General features: G+C 59.5%; 1 protein-coding gene and 1 long non-coding RNA gene across 2 annotated transcripts in view; one reads left to right on the forward strand and one right to left on the reverse strand.

Moving 5' to 3' along the window:
- The first annotated feature begins 14642 nt into the window (after positions 1–14642).
- The window catches only part of IGSF9B (immunoglobulin superfamily member 9B), a 41894-nt gene continuing 35690 nt past the window's right edge, over positions 14643–20846 (forward strand). Inside the window, 1 exon segment of the mRNA XM_036862451.1 lies at positions 14643–14847. Coding sequence (XP_036718346.1) covers positions 14784–14847 — 64 coding nt within the window. The 5' untranslated portion in view covers positions 14643–14783.
- LOC118900164 lies at positions 16407–20533 on the reverse strand. Its single transcript, XR_005021050.1, has 3 exons — positions 20286–20533; positions 19946–20073; positions 16407–18809 (listed from the first exon to the last, which is right to left on the reverse strand). It is a non-coding gene; the product is annotated as an uncharacterized LOC118900164 (long non-coding RNA).

Genomic DNA, 20846 nt, shown 5'->3' on the forward strand with positions numbered 1-20846 from the left:
ATGTGTACCTGTCTGCGTGGGCACCGGGCCAGGGTAAACAAACAGTCTGTGCTCATCAAGAACCCGCTACACTGAGTTGACTCCCAAACTGCCCTTGACCCAGCGCCACCTTGTTTGTCCAGGTGCAGAGAAGGACGACGTCTCCCCTCTAGAGATTCCAAGCAGAGAGGGGTGTGCTACAGGGTCGCAGGGGTGCACGCTTGGAGGGCGGGAGAGGCAGGTTCACTGTTGGGACGACTAGAACCTCCCAGACCAGTGCAGAATCCGGGCCGCTGACGCACCGAGGCTGCCGGGGGGCCGAGCCCGGTGAGGTTGGAGCTGCCACTGGCCCCAGACCGTAGACTCCGGGGATCAGACAGTCGGATGGAGAGGCTGCTGTTTACCAAATGCAGAAAATGAAGAATGAACACGGAAGCTCCGGCAGGCGACCCGGAGGCCCCCAGCAGCCAAGGCTGCAGGCACATCACCTCCACCTGCTCGGCGTCCAGATCCTGTGTGGGTGCGTGTCGAGGACGGGGCCTGACTCACACCTGGAATCACAGCATCAAGTGGGGTGGGCGGCGGCTTCCAACCTCTCCATAGAGATGGTGGGGCGGGGGAGTGACATGGGGTGGCAGAGCCGCCCCGGGGTCCCCCACAGGCTTCTCTCCTCCAGACGGACCCTCTGTTGTTTTGCCTGGAGTGACGGAGGGATGAGTAGCAGTTACAGCCTGGGGGGGGGGCAGGGGCGTGGCTGAGGGTCCTCAGGCCCTAGAGGGAGGGGCTGGGAAGGCTCTGCGTGAGTGAGGGGTGCTGGGTCATGCAGAGAAGGTTCAAACAAAGTGGAGAACGTGACTTCAGGGACCCTGCTTCCTGGGCTGAGGGCCAGAGTCTACAGCTGGGCCGAGGCTGGGCGTCCATGTGCAGGTGCGCCCGGCAGCCCACACGCTCGTCTCAGACCTTGGACGTGGCATCTGCTACGATCCTGTGAACCCAGAGGACCCCCACTGTCACTTAGGAAGATCAGTCTACAGAATGAGAGCTGGAACCCAAGTCAGGCTTCCTGCAAAGGCTGAAAGCATCTTGGACCTTTCCAACGTCTCCTCTTGCACGATGGAGGTCAAAGTCACCTGCGTGTCTTCCGAGGGGCAGACCGCCCGCGGCCCGGTCGTCCGCCTCTGCACAGCGCCTCCTGTTGGGAGCTGTGAGCAGGAACGCTGTGAAACGGTGACCCTTTCCAGAAGTAGCCGCAGTAGCAGAACTGGCCATTTATGATTACAATGGCTTTCCTTCTGCTTCATGCCACGTGGTGCATGCTGTCGGGAGGAAGGTTTTGACTCTATCTGGAGAGAACTTGAGAGCTGTTCATCCTGGGACTGGATGAAGGTTCCTCATTTCCCAAGTGTCCAGTGAACATGTTTACATAACGGACGGTCACTTATCCAGAAAGTCCTCAAGGAAAGGTGGGCATTGAGAGGATGGGGCGGGGTCCCCGATAATACCCGGGCCTTTTCTATTTCTGACATTCTGTGCTTCTGTGACTCGACCCAGAGGGGGACCTGGCGTGAGGCCAGCGGCCTGGGTGTGTGTGTGAGGCTGAGTGGATGAACTTGACCTCGAGGGCAGGGGTCCGCGCAGCCTGAGGCCTTGGGCTTCAGCGTGGGCCGTACCGAGCGGGGGTCCCATTCTGCCTTCTCTCTGCTCTACACTTGACGTTCTCTCTTGGTCCCCACGCCGCAGCCGACGGGAGCGCGCTGGTGGCTTTCCGTTGCTTTGGCTTCTGGATGGCTGGGCACCTCACTGCCCGCTGTTCGGGGCCCCGGTGCGGACGCGCGCCAGGCTTCTCTGCGGACGGCGGTGCAGCGGGAGCCCGGCTGAGCTGCAGTGGGCGTTGCCGGCTGAGGAAGTCTCCGGGCGTTGCTCAGCCCCCGCGGAGATTAGCGGACAGGGCACGTCCCAGAGGTGTGGGCTTCCGCCCGAGGCGTGTCAGGAGCACGTGGGTGTGAATCAAGCCTGCGGGCCCTGAGTGTGCAGCCGGGGAGCGGGCGGGAGGGGCTGCGGAGGACTAAAAGTCTGCTCTCCGCTTGGCCGGGACGCTCTTTCTGTGCCTCCGAAGGGCCTCTTCGTGCAACAGCAGGTGCGTGCCCCCACGTGTGCGCGTGTGTCTGTGGACACTTGTGTACACACGCACGAGAGTATCCAGGAATGGCATCAGACTATGTGTCTCCACGCGAACACCTACGTGTGGCCGGTGCCCTTTGTGCACATACTCACCCGTGTGCCTTCCTGGGCACGTGCACGCGCGTGTGTGCGTATGTGCCCGAGAGCACGTGCATGTTTGTGTGTGCCCGAATGCACGTGCGCGTGTGTGTGCCCACGTGCTCACGTGCACAGTGTGGGTGGGCAGGTCTGTGCTGGGCTTGACCTCGGGCCGTTGCTTTCCTCGAGGGGAGTTTGTATTCATCCCCCTGTTCCGGGTCGATGGCGTTGACCCAGGAGGAGTGAAGGATCAATTGTAATTTGGTTGCAGGGCTGGCGCCAGAGTGATTAGAGTTGAGGAGCAGATGCAGAGGCTGGGCCCTGCGCCTGACAGGCTGGTGGCCTGGGGGTAGCCGGGGCGCCGGGGAAGGGAGACTTATTCAAGGGGGTCTGAACGATTCTGTCACGAGCCCTCCTGCCAACGAGCCTTCCTTCCTCGCTGGGCTTGGGACGGGCTCAGGGTGAGGACTGGGGGCCAAGCTTCCTGGCTTTGGCCTTGCTGCCGGGGCACGAGCACGGGATCCCTTGACAGATGCTCCGTCGCCCCCTCCCATGCATCGCTTACATAATAATAAAAACACATGTAATTTAGTCAAGGCTTCTAGCTTCTCCACAAGGTTTCACTTTTCTTTTCTCGTTTGAACCTTAGAGCATAGTTCTAAGGTGAGAGAACAAGCATCGCCCCATCTTACAGATGAGGAGGCATAGGCCAGTGGCACGGGGACAGTCGAGTCACCGCGGACAGTCGGGGTGGAGCTGTGCACCGTCCCAGCCCAGCCTGGGGCTGCACCAACGATTCTCCAGTGCAGCACAGACATGCAAGTGTCTGGGGTGAAGGCTTGTGAGTAAGGATGGCTTTGGAGGCGGGTTGCTGCACGTTAGGGCAGCAGGTCCTCAAAGTGTGGGCCTGAGCCACAAGGGGCTCTGCAGGGCGAGTCCTCAGGCCTTTCCTGCTTCTCAGGAGGGCTGGGCCCAGACCTGAGATTTTCACCGATGCTCCAGGTGCTCCTAACGCAGTTGGACCAGGAGCCGCTTGTGGAGAAGCACAGAGCTACGGGCTGAGAAGAGGAGAAGGAGGACATCAGGAAAAGCTTGTTCCAGCTCAGGGCGAGGACGGTTGCGAGAGGATGTGAGTGATGGGCACCGTGTGGGCCTGCGGTAGGTGGAAAGAGAAGGGAAGGTGCTGTGGGGGGGGGGGCGGTCTTAGCCACGAATAAAGAAGGGGCGGGACGACGACCCTTTAGAGCCAGGATGTCTGGGGTTCACGGCAACCCCTTCACAGGGTTTCCAGCCTCCCCAGTTCAGTGTGTGCTCCTGAAGACCCTCATTCTTTGGAATTTAGAGAGTGAGATGCTGTGTCTTTCTTACGCAGGAGGGGGATCCAGACTGAGTTGAGGGGGACACGATAGGAGATGGAAAAGGGGCAGGAACAAGACAGCTGGGAGGCTTGTGCGCCTTGGTGGCTCTGCTAATAGCATCAGGCTCACAGCCATTCCTAGTGAACGCCTGGGTTCACGCTGCCAGCTGGAGGGGCAGAAGAAAAGGACTCTGTCCTGATGGGTCATCAGCCAGGAGAGGAAGGCAGGAAGGACCAGGCTGGGGAAGATTCTGGAAAGGAGGGTTGGGAAAAGCAGGAGTTGGGGTGGTGTGAGGGGTTTAAGGGACCCTCCGTCCCCGGCCAGTGACTAGTCTGTCTTATGTGGAGCCGAGTGAGGTCGGGGGGCAGGGAGCTTCCAAAAAGATGGGGCTTTTCCCCACGTCTGTGGAGCAATTCTTTTCTGAGAATCAGAGAATCTTCTCCAGGATGAGTCAGGTTGGGGTTCAAGGACTGTTCAGGAGTCTCCTTTCCCCGAAGCGAGTTGCAAACAGAGTTCCTGGTCTCCACATCCTGCTTTTTGAGGCGGCAGGGGGGGCCTGATGCACGCTCACCCTGGCTCTGCTCTGAGACCCTCCTAGGACGCTCTGGGCTACAGCAGCGGCTGTCCCATCACAGCAACTTCCAAATACGCCACCGCAGGTGACACGGTCTACACTAGGGCTGTGGCTGAGGGTGCTGACAGGAAGGGAGCTGGGGAGATCGCAGTTAGAATTGATAGGCACTTCCTGGGAGACTTGAGAATGATCTTAATGCTCCACAAAGTCGTTTGAGCGCCAGGCCATCATGGCCTGAGAAGAGTGTAGCCCTAGTGAAGGATGCTCACGGCTGGGGCGTGGACCCCCTCTCTTCTTGGAGTGACGTGCCAGTCCCAGGTGGCACCGAGCCCGTCCTGTTTCCGGCACTCATCCCTGTTCTCGCTCCCGTGAAGTTACTCGGAGCACGAGCCAGGCCGGGAGGCATAACAACTGGCCCTCACGTTTGTGACAGGCCTCGTGGTCTGCAAACTACAAACTGTGCCCATGACGTCACTGGTGCGCAGGACACTGAGGAGGAGATGGTGCAGCCTCACGGTTACGAGCACGCGTTCTGGAGGCAGCTGCCTGGGTCCCAGCCCTGCCTCAGCTCCTACCGCTGGTGGGATCTTAGGCAAGGGATTTCATTTCCTCTTCTGTAGAATGGGGATGTAGCAGAGCGTCCCACCTAGCGTCACGAGGATTCAGTGATCCGCTCTTTGTAAAGTGCTGGGAACAGGGCCGGTGCGTAGGAGGCTCGGTTAGTGTTAGCTGCTTCTGGTCAATAAAAGGAGAGCCCAGGACTTAGCAGGGTAAGCGAGCTGCCCGGTTTCAGAGGTAAAATTTGGCAAGGCTGGAGCTCAAACGCAGATCACCAGCTCTCAGTCCCTCTTACCAATCAAATCAATATTCTCTGCACGGACTAGTCAGCTCCCGGGCTAGAGGGTCATGGCCTGGAACCCAGAGCTGCCGTCCTTGCCACCCTGCCAGGCACGGTGCTGGGGCCCTTGTGGTCTTCAGCTCATGTGATCCTCACAATAGCCCCCGTTTATAAGACCCCAAAGTCCACGGATTGGGACCTGAACGTCTCTGACTCCAGTGCTGTTCTGGGTGCAGATCAGGGAGCCCCAGGGTCCCCCCACCCAGAACGGCCCAGGGGTCCCCTGCAGGCGGAGGCGCTGTCCGCAGTGCTGACTCTGCTCTCACACTCCTCAGACCAGGGGCTCTCGTGGCTCAGAAATTAGGATGCTGTGTGGCTGGGAGAGCCGTCTCTCCTGGGAGCGGTGACACCGAGAGCTCACGGATACGGCACGGAATGTGCAAGTGTGCACACACGTGACGCGGGTGCTGGGCACCGGCGAGCGTCTTGGAGGCATCTATCTGTATCCCCGTGGTTCTGCGCAAGGCCACATAGATGTGTGAAAGTGCGTGGGCGGGCAGGTCCGAACGTGGTGCCACAGCACCTGTCCGCGTGGGCGGTGAGAGCGTGTGTCCCTGGAGTGTGTGGTGTGGAGAGTGTGGACGGGGGTGAACGACTGCGGCGTGCGGTGCTGGCGGTGCGGCGTGGGGAGGAGCCCCGCGAGCCGGGCTTCATCTCCGCCCCCGCCCCGAGCCGCTCACGCAGGTGCACACGCGCACACACACGCACCTGCACCCTCAAGCCTGTCCACACCTGCGTCTTCCACATCCACGGGCACAAGCAGCCCGGCAGTGGTGCAGGGCACACGCACACAGACGTGAGCGCACGCGTCCACACGGCTGCCGCCCTGCGCCTCCCCATCCTGACCTTCGGCTCCTCTTCTCCGCAGCCCCTGCTCCCGCGCTCCCCTCCGGCCCCTCGGCAGCGGCGCTCCTTGGCCTGGTGCTTGGATCCACTCACGGGGCTCGGCCGACACAGAGAGGGGGTTATGCACCTGCACCGCCGCTTTTCCTCCAGACGGGGTTACAGGCGGCTCCTGCTGGCGCCACCTGCTGGTGGCCACTCCCCAGCGTCTGCACAGGTCGGGGTGGGGAGCTGAGCCCCCGGAGACAAGAATTGGGGCGAAGCCCAGAGCCGCCTGGACGCGGGGCTCAGGGCGAGTCTGAGGAAGGTGGACGTCACTGGACAAGGCTCCTTGGGGCCTGACTTAGGCAAGAGGACCGGATGCCCTGCTGGGCGTCCTGGCCGGGAAGGCAGGAGGTCCGTGCACGTGGCACGCTCGGGGCCGGGAGGCTGAGGCCCCCACCTGCCATGTGAGAGCTCGGGAGGATATGCACGCTGCAGGCGTGTACAGAGGTGGACATGACACGTGCGTGGCTGTCAGAAGAGATCCTGCCTATGGAGGTGGGCACAGGCGTGTCCCGCATCACGTGTGTGATTTTTCATGTGTGAGTCCCTGCAGAGGTGTGTGCACTGTGTGTGTTTGTGGAGAGAGGTGGGTTCCAGTGGTACAAACACGCCACATGGTAAAGCCTTGGCGTTATCATGCCAAAGGCTTCAACCTAGGCAAGGACCTGGGACGGGTCCACATATTTTCCTGGGCTGTGAACCCCTGACCCCACCCTCTAAACGTGCTGCCCGATTTCCAGCTGCTTCTTCCCTTCTCTCCCTTTCTGCCCCCCTGTAAATACCCGTCGTTCATGGGGGACAGTCACACGCTGGAATTCTGCATAGAGAGAACAACCTCTCAGGGGACTGAAGGCAGTGGAATCAGCCATTGACCCCCTTCTCGTCCCCCAGGGACGACCATTTGCCGCTGAGGCTGTAGACCATCCACCCGGCCCCGCGCCCCGCGCCTTTTTGCAGGGCTCATGCCTCAAAGAGCCTCCACAGAGGACAGCAGCCCCGGGCAGAGAAAGGCCCTTTCTCCCACCGCAAATGCTCTTTTCAAACCAGCCCCCCTCCTGTTGGAATGGAGCAGGGTCGTCTCGGTGCCCCTCAATTAACCTTGGGGGGCTGCCAGGAGAGCAGCCGTCATGGCAGCCTGCCCCCGCCCTCTCTCTGCACAGCCCTCCTTCTATGGGCTCATTGTCCTGGGTCCCCCATGGGATCTTCTCAGCGCCTCAGCTGGCCTCTCCCACAAACCCTCCTGCCCCGGGCTTCCCTGACAGCCATGACTCCCCCCCCACTCCGCAAGGCCATGGGCTTTTCCAAGTGGGTTTCCTAGAAAAGGAGGGGGGAGGGAGCTTAGCTTTGAAGCCCTCAGAAGCTGGGGCTCTGGAAGAATTCTCCTCCTTTCCAAAATGGTGCCCATCATTGTTTACGTCTTTCTCCCACCCTACCCCAGGGAACACACCCTTCTCAGAACACACGCCAGAATCTCCCTATAGCTGGTTCTTCCCAGGTTGGGTCGGCAATCCTGTCTCCTGTGCAGATAAATCTTCACCCTGTCACGTTGTTTCCTATTTTCTAACCACCTAGACACAGACACGGGGCTGCAAGCAAGGTTAGAGGTTCAGCACCGTCTTCTAATTTTAACCGGCGCCAAAGCAGCTGCGTCCCACAGGGGCTTCTGGTACACCTCCTTCTCCGGCTATGGACTGGCCACTGCACTGACCCTTTAGCTCTCTGTATTCTTCTGAACAACCCTATCGGCTGTTAGCTGTAAGTTCTGTGACAACAAGGGTGTGTCTGCCTTGCTCATCCTGCACCTCGCAGGGTGTTTGGCTCACAGTAGGTGCTCAGTACGCATTTGTGAGTGCCAGCTGCTGATTACATGGTTGGACGTTTCTGGAATTCCCAGCGAGGCTTAGGGAAGTCGCACAACTTTCTTAAGGATGCACTGTTGGTGAGACAAGGCAGGGAGGGGACTCAGGTCTCCTGACTCTGGGTCCAGCCACTGGTTCTTTACACCATATTTACCTTGTGTCCAAGCACCATGGCAACTTGTTGCTGTGGTACCCTCTGCCATGGATGCTTTTTCCAAGAATAAATCCGGTTCTGTCTCCAGGCTCCCCATACGACTCTGAAACCCAACGAGGGGAGGAACAGAGAGCAAGAGAAGGAGAGAAAATTGGGCAGTGAGGGCTCGTGATAGAGGGGGCAGTGAAAGAAGGAGGGGGGCAGGGGCAAAGGGGCGGGGGGTGAGGGTTGAGCCGCTGGGGGCAGAGGAGCCTGGGGACGGGAGGGTGGGGCTGCATCCGCACCCGACCTCTGGCTCCTGTCTGGTCCCCAGCCCCCCGTCCTGTTTCCTGCACCTGGTAGAGCGATGCTCATGCCAAGGCTCTGGGGGAGGGGGGGCACAGAATAAAGATGCCCTGGGCATGTCCTAGCGCTCCCGCACAAGGCCCTTTTGTGCGGGGGCTGAGAACCAAGTGTGGAGGGGCCCGAGAAAGAGAGGGCTGGGGGCCGAATGTGTGCCAGAAATAGACCCGCTCGAGCCCTCCAGCTGTGGCTGCACCCCCCCCCCGCCCTCCATCTGTGTCCAAAGCAGAAGCGCAGCCCCTCCCCTTTCACTGCCTGGGCCCCTCGTCCCCACCCCCCTTTGCCCCTTGGTTTTACTTGAGCCGATAGGGATACTTCTCTTCAGCCTGTTTCTCGCCTCCCCCTCCCTCCCTCTCTCCTATCTGCCGCTCCTCCTCCTCACCTTTCCTGGCCCACCTGGTTCCTCAGTCCTCCAGAGCAGTCTCTGCTGTCCCCGTGTCACCGTACCACCCCACCTGTAGGTCCATCCCCACGCACGCCCACTGAACGCCGCCGCCTGGCAGGCACCAGGGTACGGAGAGCAGAGAGTGAGGCAGGCCAGCTCTGCCCTCGGGGCTCCCAGACCAGCAGGTTCCCTGGCAGCAGCATCTGTTCCCCATCCTGCCTCCTTTGCTCCTTCACCGAAGGTTTAGCTCATTCCTCACGCCCTCCACTCAGCTCTCACCCGTCTCCACCTTCTGGAGGCTCGAGCCTGGACCACAGTCTCTCCCCAGGCCCCCGCACGCCCTCCACTCAGCTCTCACCCGTCTCCACCCAGCTCTCACCCGTCTCCACCTTCTGGAGGCTCGAGCCTGGACCACAGTCTCTCCCCAGGCCCCCGCACGCCCTCCACTCAGCTCTCACCCGTCTCCACCTTCTGGAGACTCGAGCCTGGACCACAGTCTCTCCCCAGGCCCCGCACGCCCTCCACTCCGCTCTCACCCCGTCTCCACCTCTGGAGGCTCAAGCCTGGACCACAGTCTGCCCCCAGGCCCCCGCTGACAGGTAATAAGTGGTTGCTCAAAGCGCTCAGCCTCATCCTTCCAAATGGATGCTAAGCTCCCGGGGGACAGGGACGCTGGCTTGTCACTCTTCTGTCCTCCTCCTCGGTGCCTGGCACAGTGCTGACTGCAAGCTGTTCCGAGGCTGCCTGTCAGTTGGAGAATTCCTTCTCCTCTGATGCTCCCTGAGCCCTGCTCCTTGATCTTCCATTTCCTGCGTGCTGGCATGACTTGTTTCTTTGGCAGATTCCCCATAATTCCTGATCCTCCGCTGACATCAATCTTTTGCCAATTTCAATGATGCCAGGAGCTCCAATCCATGGCTCCATGTGCCTCTGTAGAAGCTTCCACACTATACTAGAATCCCTGTCAGTCACAGTCTTGGGATGAGGCTGGGCCCAGTTTTTCTCGGATGTAATGCAGCAGGGGCACAGAACCGGAGACAGAGAAATAGCACATACGTCCTTTCAGATTCCTCTCCTGCAGACCCTCATCCCCATTACCTTCTCCTGTCCCCTCTATGGATGGAGAGAGTATGGCTCAGACAAAAGAATGACCCAGACTCCCAGCTTGCTAGGGCCAGAGCTGGATGGCCCCCTTTAGACACCTGGAAGCCAGAGCGTGTAAGTGAGGGCCACAGCTTTCCACCTGCTCCAGTGCCTTGCTGCTGGGCCTTTAGTCCCGGGCAGGCAAGGGCAGACTCAGGTGGAGTCCTGTGAATCACATTCTCTGTGACGCAGCCCTTGGCAAGGTGAGGGGTTTCTGAAGAGTCACGGCCGCGTATTCCTGTGGGTACTTCACAGGGAGGGCTGTCATTAGGGCTCCTAAGCTCTGTAGGACAGATCTGATGCAAAGCAGAGAACCTCTTTTCTGCATTCTTACATTAAGCCACAAAAACATGAAACACGTCTTCTTTGAGACTGTTCATAGCTGGCCTGGAAAGCCACGAAGGGAGAGGAGTGTGGTTGGTAAGGCTGAGAGGGTTATCGTCTAGTTTTCAGATAAAATCATCCTAAATTATGGCTCTACCTTCTTCCTTGGGCAAAAACTTGATCTTCTTTCAGCCAGACAAAAAACGAATACAGTTTGGCTAAAATTCCAAGAACTGGCGCCCACCTGCTATATCCTACCATACACACGGTTCTGCAGTATCACGCTCTGTAACAGGTGGGGTCCTGGTAGACCCACTCCCATGTTTGGGGACCCATGTGGATGAGACATCATAAAATGATCCTATGTGGTGGGAACAGGTGTCTTAAGCCAGGAAGGCCTGGATCTGTCTCTGGGCCAGTCACCACCTCCATCTCACCAAGATGTGGCCTTCAGGGAAACTGTAACTGAGCAGGAGAATACTGGATATTCTGGGAAATTAGAATCATAATGAAGTTTGAGTTTTAAAAAGCAAAGTCTCCAGGAATTTATTTTTGGAGAGGACAAAGTGGACTGTTAGAACAGCTATTCGGGTCCAGAAAAACAACGTATGGCCAGAGGCTGCAGGTGCCTGCAAAGATCTGTGAGCATTCTGAGCTGAGATGGAAAATTCTTATGATAAGAAGGTTTAGAATCCTGCAAAGATTTTCCCCACTTCTCCTGCATCAGATCTTAAGATGAGATATTTATACTTCGGAAATCCAATTTCCTTTGTTTATTTTCTTCTCTCCTTCCAAGTTCTTTTAAACATGCTGACTGGTCTCTGGCATATTGAGAGAAAACAAGGTGAAAGAAGTTGCTTCATAAACGGGCTAGGCTTCTGTAATGGTCACGCTCACATCCCTGTGTGCCTGGGACTGGTGGTGGCAGCTTGAATTCAAGCGAGAAAATTCTAAGATCTAGATACTGTCTGTCTACAAATGCTTTCTTTCTAGGGATTTCCTCTAGAGTTCATTTTTGGCTGAATTTTGGAGACTGTTTTCCTGGCAAGTTGTATCATTTCCCCAGTGGCTGCAGCACGACCTCCCATCCCACGAGCTTTGGGATGTGGACACCACTCCTATCAAGAGGTAGGGATCTACATTCCCTGCTTTGGAATCGGGGCTGGGTTTTGACTCTGTTGGAAGTGGTGCTATGTGTCTTCCAGGGCTAGGACATAAAGGGAAGTCTATCTTCTGCCTGGTTCTACTGGGATGCCAGCTCTTGGAACCCAGCCACCATGCTGTAAGGAAGCCCAAGCATCCCGCGGAGAAGCCCACCTGGAGAATAACTGCAGTTCTTTGCCTGCAGCCCTGGCTGCCAGCCAGCATCACTTGCTGACCACGTGAGTAAGCCGCCTCCAGCGCACAGCTTCCCTCCACCGGTTGGTCAGATGTTGTGTGAAGCAGAGAAGAGCTGTCCCCACCATGCCCTGCCCAAATTGCAGATTTGTGAGCAAATAAGTGACTCTTGTTGCTTTAAGTCGCTACATTTTGGGATGGTTTTTTTTTTTATATGGCAAGATAACCGATACAGTTCCTGACTATAGAAACACTGAACACCTTCTCTGGTGCTCACTGGGGTAAGTTACTTGGACTTGGAGATGCCTCTCTTCCTCACAAGCAGCTGTTCTGACGGCCGTCCTCACCTAGATTCTACAAAGAGGTCTGGGACCACTGAGGAAGGGGGGATGACAGTGAGTGAACAACTGGTTTTGAGTCCTATGTGCTCAGTAGATGTGAGGAGGGAGTGAGTACCCCCTCCTCTTCTAGATTTGAAGCTTCCGCAGACACCTGTCCTTCAGGGCTCCAGGGGGATGTGTGGGTAGGTAGCTAGATGGTTTTACATGGAGGAACTGATAAGACTAGCATTTTGCATTTCCAAAATGTAGGAGGGATGACATCTACTCCCTTACCTGATGTACACACCTGCATTATTAGAGACACTGATGACTCACCAGGTACACCCAGGAGCTGCTCCCAGGAGTGGCATACATCCTTCCCTCATGTCCATCTTGGATGCTGGGGTCCATGCTCACCTTGAGTCCATTACTGGACGTGTCCCATCCTTCTTGGGTCCCGAGATTAGCCACGTGCCAAGAGGGAAAGACTTAATTGTCTCATTCCTCACTGTGACCTGATATTGTACATCTCTTTTGAGTTGATATGAAACCAAACTGAGACATGTCTGAGGATGACGCTAACTTTTACCTTTGAATCTCAACTTTCCTCCCTTTTCTCTCTGCCTTCACTCCCCTGTTCGGCTGCATTTCCGGTAGATTTAGCCAGAAGAAATTTAGTTCCCTTTTCAGATAGATCTTTTGAAACCCTTCCCAACCGAACTCACGCTCTTAAGCTCTTTATGTTATTTTTTCCTTTCAATCTGACAGAGAGTTTTAGTTCCCTAGCAGAAACCACTATGCTGAGTAGGACAAAGTCAATGGCCAAGCAAATACAGTCAAGATGATGGTGAGAGTGGCTCCACCCCTTTCCTTACCCTCCAGGCCCCTAGAAGAATATTTCCCACTCCTCTGCCGTGTTTATGCCTACAAAGGGCTAGGGACTGGGGCGGCCCTGGGGGAACCCAGCATTTCTCTTTAGGCCAGCTAGCTGCTTAGGGGCTTTACAAAGAGAATCCTGTTATCGTTAGTTCTGCAAAGGGATCCCTTAAGGCTCATAGCCCTAGGACCCTGGTTACATGTATATGTTGAGGGCAGAGCTCTAGTTCCTGGACACGCTGGCTGGGAATCAGCCCTTCAGTGGGGGACCAGAGCTTCCAACTCATTTCACATCCCCAAGAAAGGCATCTTGGCAGAGAAAGAGACCCTAAAGTGATGGCTCAGGGAGAACTGTCCCTATATCACCAGAGTTATGTCTCATGACTGGAGCAGTTGGGCAGGGCAGGATTCTGGTTCTCCAGGTTACATCCAGATGCTAAACTTTACCAGTGTATTTGCTGCTCTGCTGGGGAAGGGGTCCCAGCTTTCCATCTCCTGGCTGGCGGTGAGCTAAGAGGGTTCACCTTCCAGGGAAGGCTGTTTCTCCAGTGTTCAGGCCACTTTTGATGCATGGTGTGTGTGTGTGTGTGTGTGTGTGTGTGTGTGTGTGTGTGTGTGTGTGTTTTCTTAGAAGCAAGTTTCTCTCTTTTTTTTTTCTTTGAGCTCCATGTCCTAGAACCAGTGAGCTCCCCTTTGCCGCCCCTCTGTCTCCCCTCTGTGGCAGCAGCCCATCCTGGGGAGCTGTGCCCCTCTCACCACTGCTCTCACTCCTTGAAAGAACAGGCATCTTCACTGCAGCCTCAGAACGCCCGTGTGAGGGGATTGTTTGTAGTAGATGTTTCCATGACACTTGTTTATTTCTTCTGCAAATACAACTGCGCCGGGGGAGGGGATGAGATTGGGAAACATGAACACCTTCCAGTTTCCTCCCTGTCCTCTACTGTAGGAATAAGAAGCCCACTTTCCCTGGGTCCCTCCATCCCAGACCCCTACACTGCTCCCCAAATCCATTTGGCTTCATGCTGCTGAGATGGGGCCAGGCTCCCAGGCGGGTGGGGAGGGGGGAGGAACCTTGTGCTTGAGGAGACAGCCTTTTTAGGAGAAGAACAAACACTTTCACTGCTCAAAGTCGAGATTTCGTGGTGATGAGCAACTATGACCCGCACTGGGGGTGGCAGTATGCACACGTGTGTTCCCGACGGGGCCCGTGACTCTCCCGCAGCTGAGCCAATGAATCACCCCAAATCTTAGCGACTTTTAGAGGTCATTTTAGTCATCCCTCTGCCTTCGGGCTGGATGGAGCTTAACGTAATCTCACGTTTGGGTGGGAGGGGGTGCGTTGGGGAGAAAAGAGTGGCCGTGTGTGGAAGGGAAGGGGGTGGGTGGCGGTAGCGCGTGACCCTTGGAAAAGATCTTCGGCGAAGGACGTTCCCAGCTTCCCCAGGCTGCCGTTCCCGGGTGTTCCCCATCACTGTAATCAGCACCGTCCTCCCGGGACGCCTGTTTGCTGTATGGAAACCGGATGCTGGGTTCACTAGGTGGGCGGGGCCGCCGACCCCTCAGACCAGCAGAGTACCCGAGACTCCAGGGTCCCGTTAGCCGGCCCGGCAGCCACATTCCCTCCCCCAGAAACTTGCCAGGCAGCGGGAGCAGGGAGCAGAACCGAGCGGAGACGCGGTAGCGCCTTCTCCCCGGCAATGCGCATGATTCTGCGGCTCTGGGCTGGCCACACGTCAACGCACCTTGAATGGGCTCTCCCCCCCTCGCCGCGACGGGCAGGCGTCCCAGCCAATCGAGCCCCGGGATCGCGAGCCGCGCCCAATGGGCGGACGGCGGGGGCGGGCTGGGGCGGTGCCGCCGGGCTTCTCCTCGGCGCTGGCTGCGCTCCGCTTGGGTTCTAGTGCAGGGTGCCGCTGCGGCCGGGCGGGAGGGCTACGCGCCGAGCCGAGCGGAGCCGCGGAGGGATGGGGAGCGGGCCGCCCGGGCTGCAAGAGCCGCAGGAGCCGCAGGAGCACCGGCACGGGGCGTAGGCGGCGCGGGGCACTTTGCGATAGGATGAGGCTCCTGGCTGGCGCGCGGTAGTACTATGATTTGGTATGTGGCCACTTTGATAGCAAGTGTGATCAGCGCCCGAGGTCTTGCGGCTCAAGGTGAGTTGAAGTGCAGCGTCCCTCCCCTGCGCCTCCCGGCGCTCTCGGCCCCGTCCTCCCGCCGAGCCCGCGCCCTCCCGGCGGGCGCGCTCCGAGCACCGCGGGGAAGGCGGGGGGCCGAGGCCGCGGCCGGCGTGAAGGGCCTGAGCCCGGGCTGCCGGCGCTCGGGAGAGGACGCCTCGGACTTGGGTCCACTTCGCCACCCTTGGCCCCAGGGCTTCACAGCGGTGCCGCGCCCGGTGCCCTTCGCGGGGCGCAGCCGCCGCCGCGAGCGCTGGGGAGGCGGGCGGCTTTCTGAACTCTGCCGCCGGGGAGTTTGCGGGTCTTTCTCGGCGGCTGCCGGCACACTGGACCCCGCGCAGCGCCACCTCTCCGTAGGAGAGCCTCTGTGGGGCTTGGCTCCGGCTCGCGTCTCTCCAGACCACACGTCCTTGGCAGCTGGAGGTCGGGTCCCCTCGCAGGCGGGGCGCACGGAGCCCCGCGAGAGGAGAAGAGCTGGTTCCGCGCGGGGTCCCTCGCCGGCTGCGAGGAGCGGCCGCCTTCGGCTGGCCCTGCCGTGCCCCCGTTCCGGCCGCACCTGAGACCGGCCGGGCAAAAGTTCCCCGGGAGCGCGCCGCAGCCGGGCACAGCTGGCCGGGGGCGAGGGCAGCGGAAGGGGGTCCCCACTGCCGCGTCTCCGGGCAGAGGGAGGTTTTCCTCTTTCCGTTTTTCCGGTCTGAGCTGGGAAGAGGCCAGAGGGAAGCCCGCGCGTTGGGTGATGCGCGCGTGAGCGCGCGGGGCTTGTGCTCTGGAGACGGCAGAGCCACCTGCCCGCCTCTGTGTGACACCCCCGGCTCTCGGCCCTTGTATGGAAAGTAAGGGAGCGGAGCTTGGAGGTGCCGGGAGCTCACGGTGCTCAGCGCGCAGACACGACCGGCTGCGGACAGGTTCGTAGGGCCGGGAGGGATGGCTTTCCGGGAGAAACCGGCCGGGGGGTGGGCGGCAGCAGGAGGACCCGCGGCGGGATACCCGCGTCCGGCCGCGCTCGCGCAGGAGGGTCCCTCTCCTCGCCGTGTCTGGGGCTGTGTAGGGGGAGGGGAAGTGATTTGGGGAAGTTTCTGGAATGGAATAGGTCTCCGTGCTGTTTGGGGGGTGTGATACAAACAGAGGAGGGCCAAAGGAAGGGTGATTTTGTTTAAATGGTGTGTGACCTGGATGGTTTTAAACTCTCCCTTTGTCAGGTGGGGAAACTGAGGCCAGAGTGACCGCAGAAGCTCGTGGAGTGGGGGTGTGAGGTGGTTCGAGCTGCGCTTGAGAACCTGTCTCTAGCCTCAGGCCCCCTCCCCCCCATTCCCTTGTAGTCTTCGATGCCCGCAGCTTCCTCCCTCCCAGTTTTTGGTATGTTCCTGCTATGGGACTGTGGCTGAAAGCACAAAAGGATGTGCTGGGATCTTTGAATAAAAAAGAGACTCCGAAGGGAGGCTCTGAAATAGCCTCCAAGCCTGAGACTTCAGGGGAGGCGGATGGACTTTTTGCAAGTTTAAGCACAGAATAAAGGAAAATGGGCTTTATTACAGCAACACACAAAGCGGCTAGACAGAAGGAAGGACTTCCCAGCATTGAAGGCTGTTGGTTATGAAGCTTTTGCCTTCTTCTGTCTGGGGTGGCTGGACATGAACCCCTGCCCGCCACCCCTGTGGGTCTTGGGGGTCTTTTTAGCCAAAGGGGCTCTGCGTGTGGTGGTGAAGGACCTAGGTCTAGTCACAGGACCTGGACTCAAGTCCGGCTTGGCTACTTGCTGGCCTGTGACCTTGGACACGTTGCTTCGCTTCTCTGATTGTCACTTGCCTCATAGGGGGTTAGCCTGAGCTTGTAGGGTTTTTGTGAACATTAGCGTTCTGTAGTAAGTAAGTAAATGATGATGATGATGGTTTCAGTGTCTGGGGCTTCCAGGCCCCCCTCTCAATGTCTTTCCCTTGAGCCATTCAGGGCATTGGGAGCTGGGAATGCCTTGGGGTAAAGTTCAGATGCTGCCTCTGTCGGGAACCAAGTTTGGTTTCCCAGGCAGACCTTGTCCGGGGAGACGTGGAGGGCTGCTCGGAAATCCTTCGAAAGATCTGTAAAACTGGAGTTTTGTCAGTGGCCAGAGCCTTGTGGGAAGGATGCGGCGAGCCCAGGAGGCAGGCAGCTCATCACGCACAGCCTCCGGGGGCAGGAGACGGGCCTGGGAGGCTGCTGCCCGCACACTGCCAGCATTCACATGCTGCTGTGTGAGCTCAGCTGTTCTCCGACTGGCAGAGATGACTTCCGGGAGATTCCTGAGGGGAGGGACTTTGCGGTGCCAGTCTTAGGGTTTGGCTGAGCAGGGGCTGCTCCAGCAGAGGGGAAAAAGGGTTGGGACTGAGGGAGGGATGGGCTTGAGTCACGTGCGTCCGGGGGGCAGTGGAGAGGTTGGGGAGGGCGTGCAGAAGAGCCTGGAAGACGGCTATGGAGTCTGCATCCCAGACGTTTGCTGAACAAGCCTGGGGGGAGGACCCGGGCCTTTACCGCCAAGGCTGCCTCCTCTTGTTGACTACAAATCCTGCATGACTAGTGTCCCCAAATAAAGTGGGTTCTGACTCAGATCCTGCTGGTAGCTGGACCAGTGCCCTGTGCTCTTGGCCTGGCCCTGACCCTCCTCCCTCCCTTTGGCAGCGAAGGTGGGAGGGAGGAGGTCTAGGCCTGGAGGCTGCTTGCGAGACCACGGGCAGCCTCTCAGCTGAGCAGGACGTGCCAAGTGGCATGTGTGCGTCCCCAGCACACACGCTAGAGGCAGGGGTGTGTCTGGCAGGCCGCGCTCAGGAGAAGCTGAGCAGGGGGTGTGTGGGAAGAGTCAGCTTTCAGCTGCTGGCCCCAAGATCGGCGTGTGCTGGACCTGGAGCTGCCGGGTCCCAGGGCCGGTGGTTTCAGGTTTGAGGCTCTGAGACAGAAAGCTGGGATCTGGTTACCCAAGGAGCAGATGCTGCCTGGCCGGGAGATGCTGAACTCCAGCCTTGCTCTGGCTGCCCTCTGTCCTGGCCGCTGGCCCTGTGCTCTCCTCCCTCAGATCTCCCTTCCTCGGGCCTGGCTGCCACAGCCTTGCTGCGCTGAGGGAGTGAGGGCGGACCTGGGCGCGAGGGGGTGAGGCCCGAGAGGGACGAACTCTCTTCTCTCTGAAAGGCTCCCTGTCCCCCGGCACGTCCCATGCCTCCTCAGGCTGGGCCCGGGTCTCGGGTCTCGGGGAGCAGCTCTTTCCTGTCTGAGCCCGAGGATGGGTAAAGCAGCTTGTGTGAGAGTGGATCTGAATTGTGGAAAGAGCTGTCACTGGTGGAAGCTGCTGGAGGTGACTGCACACGCGCGTGTGTGCACGCTGTGTGTGCAGCTGTGTGTTTGCATGTGCACGTGAATGCAGCAGACAGGCGACACAGAGTCTCTAGGAACGAGGTGGGCATCACTCCCGTCTGAGTGTTGATGGCCGTGGGCGGCAGTAAGGCTAGACTTGGAGCAGACGCCTGGCTTCCCTGCCCCCTGCTCCACACCTGAGTCTGGGCAGCCCAGAAGCTCAGCTCAGGGGCTGGTTGAAGGATGCCTGAACTCCCCGAGAGAAAGCCTCAGTGGGGACACACACGGGCAGAGCCCCGGGGACGCAGAAGACGGGTCTGTCTTGTAAGGTGGGCTCTGGCCTCGGCTGCCCAGTAGCCCAGACTCCTGAGTGGAGAAGGGGCTGGGTCCCTGGGGAGCCGGGCGCAGAGGCAGCTTGTAGCCTGGCCCTGCCCACGGGGGTGAGCCCAGCCTGCCCGAGGCAGCTGACCTATTTTTCTTAGGAATCTTCCTGCTTTTCTGTCCTCTCTTGCGTGAATCAGCAGGAGACTGGTGAGCAGAGTCGGGGCCTCTACGAAGGTTTTGGAGAGCAGTTCCTCGTGGGCCAGACTGTGAGCAAGGTCTCAGCCAGCCTGCCTGTCCTCCTGGAAGCGGGGGAGTGGGTGCTGCTCTCAGCCCGTCCCTCCACCCCGCCCCGCCCCGAGCTCCCTCCTGGTCCAGGCCCCGGCCACAGGCTGTGGCAGGTAACTTGCACACACTGTACGAGGGGAGCCGCTGTCCTGGTTTCTGGCTTCTGAGTAGGGAGCGCTGCTGACGCTTCACTACGAGCAGACACGGGCTTCGATCCCCCCCTTACTCGTGTCCACCTGGCGCCTTACCCGAGGGCTCTCCCGGCTCGCGGGCACTTGGACCAGGCCTGCGCCCGCCCGGCAGGCGGGCAGGGTGGGTGTCGCTGGGTCTGTCCCTGGAGGAGCCACTGCAGGCGGATTGCTGACTGCTTCCTGCCAGTGGCTCCTGGGGAAAGGCTCTTGGAAATACAATCTAGCCCAGAGCAAATTAAGGCTGCTAATAGCCTCGTTGCTGCCTCTCGGGCTGCCTGGGCCAGGAGGGTTAGGGTGGAGAGGCGCCCACGGAGGAGGGGGCCTGCAGATCCTGCCCCTCCCCCAGGGCCTCGAGAGAAGATGGGAAGGTTCCCAGCCAGGGCCGGGCTGGGCTCAACTGACCCTTGACTTGGGCCCTGAGAGTTTGATGGGGCGTGGGGGCCGAAGGGCCGTGAGGACAGCACTGGGAGACTGCAGAGGGTGGGGACCTCCCCGAGGATCTGCCCGGGGCTGGGGTGGAGGTCCTGGCCGGAGGCAGGCTGTCCCGGTGCCCTCTGGCCCACCTGCCTTCTGGAAGGGACAACCAGGGTGCGGCCTGACGTGGACACAGCCGTTCCTCCATCTCCCACTTGGCTTTGGGTGGTATGTCTGTCCTCCGCCTTTCCTCGTGCAAGCCTCTGGCTCTCCACCCCCCGGGTAGGGGGTGGGTGCTGTTCCGGGGGAGCCCAATCACAAGCTCCCTGGAATCTCCTGGAACCCCCTGGCGTGTCAGGGAGGAGGGACTGGGGGACTGTTGGGGGCTGTGCCTTTTTTGGACTCAGCAGGGATTATTTTTAGGCTGGCAGATGGAGGTGGTGGCTGGCGCTGGTATTATTAGACAACAGGCCTGTGGTTTGGGAGCCCGGTGCCCGAGGGGGAGGGGGAGGGGGAGAGGAGGCTCCCGGAGGACTTGTACTCACAGAGGAGGAGGCTGGCGCCGCCGCCACACCCAGCCCGAGCTCCCGGGTCCCAGGTGGAGGGGGCTCAGCCCAGCGCCGGCAGCTGGTCCTTCTTGGGTCCGGGGCTGCAGAGCTCTGGCTGTGAGAACCTGTCCAGAGTGTGCGGTGTGGAGGGGCTGGCCTGACTCAGCGGAGGGGAGGGGACTGCTTCTTGGGTCGGCGCGGGAGGGGCCTTCGTCCTTGGTCCCTGGGCCTGTGGTCGGGTGAGCGGGGGCCAAGGGGAGACACAGCAGCTGGAACCTGCCCCGACCCGCTGCCCGGCGGGCGGCTAAGCCAGCCAGGGGGCCCCCAGCCTGCTCACCTGTGAAATGGAGATGGTAGTACGCCTGTCAGCGAGTGCTGCGACCGAGCACAGGCCGGGTATGTAGGAGCGGCCTAGAGGAAGCCGAGTTTGCCTGGTGGCCGGCTCTCCCCGCCGTCAGACCTTCCCGTCCTGGCACCTCTCCTCCCCCAGCCCCGCCTGTGGAAGAGCCCCAGCTTGGGGGGGGGCGTGCCAGGCCCTGGATCCCCCTTGGTCCTGTGCTCACCGGGGATCCAGTGGCAGCCCTGGACCCGGCTACCCGCCGGGCACCACCTGGCCCAGAGAGCAGGAGATTTGTCCCCTGTGGGCTTTCGGAAAGGTCAGCCAGACCGCAGGGGCACCGCGTCCTCCTTTGCCCTCTCTGCCCACCAGGGTGCGTCCCCAAGATGCAAATTTGCTCTGCTCCTCCGGGTGCAGCTGTGTCCCGCCTTCTCCGAAAGGGGTGTGTGGCTTCCAGAACACCTCCCACCCCAGCGGTGCTCACCCTGCGGACGCCAGCGTCCCTTTGAGGCTCGCGGCCTCGTCCCTGGTTGCTGCAGGCTTCTGTGGTGGGGAGGGGTC

This window comes from Balaenoptera musculus, chromosome 8 (genome assembly GCF_009873245.2).
Source record: "Balaenoptera musculus isolate JJ_BM4_2016_0621 chromosome 8, mBalMus1.pri.v3, whole genome shotgun sequence".
In the NCBI taxonomy this organism is placed as follows: domain Eukaryota; kingdom Metazoa; phylum Chordata; class Mammalia; order Artiodactyla; family Balaenopteridae; genus Balaenoptera; species Balaenoptera musculus.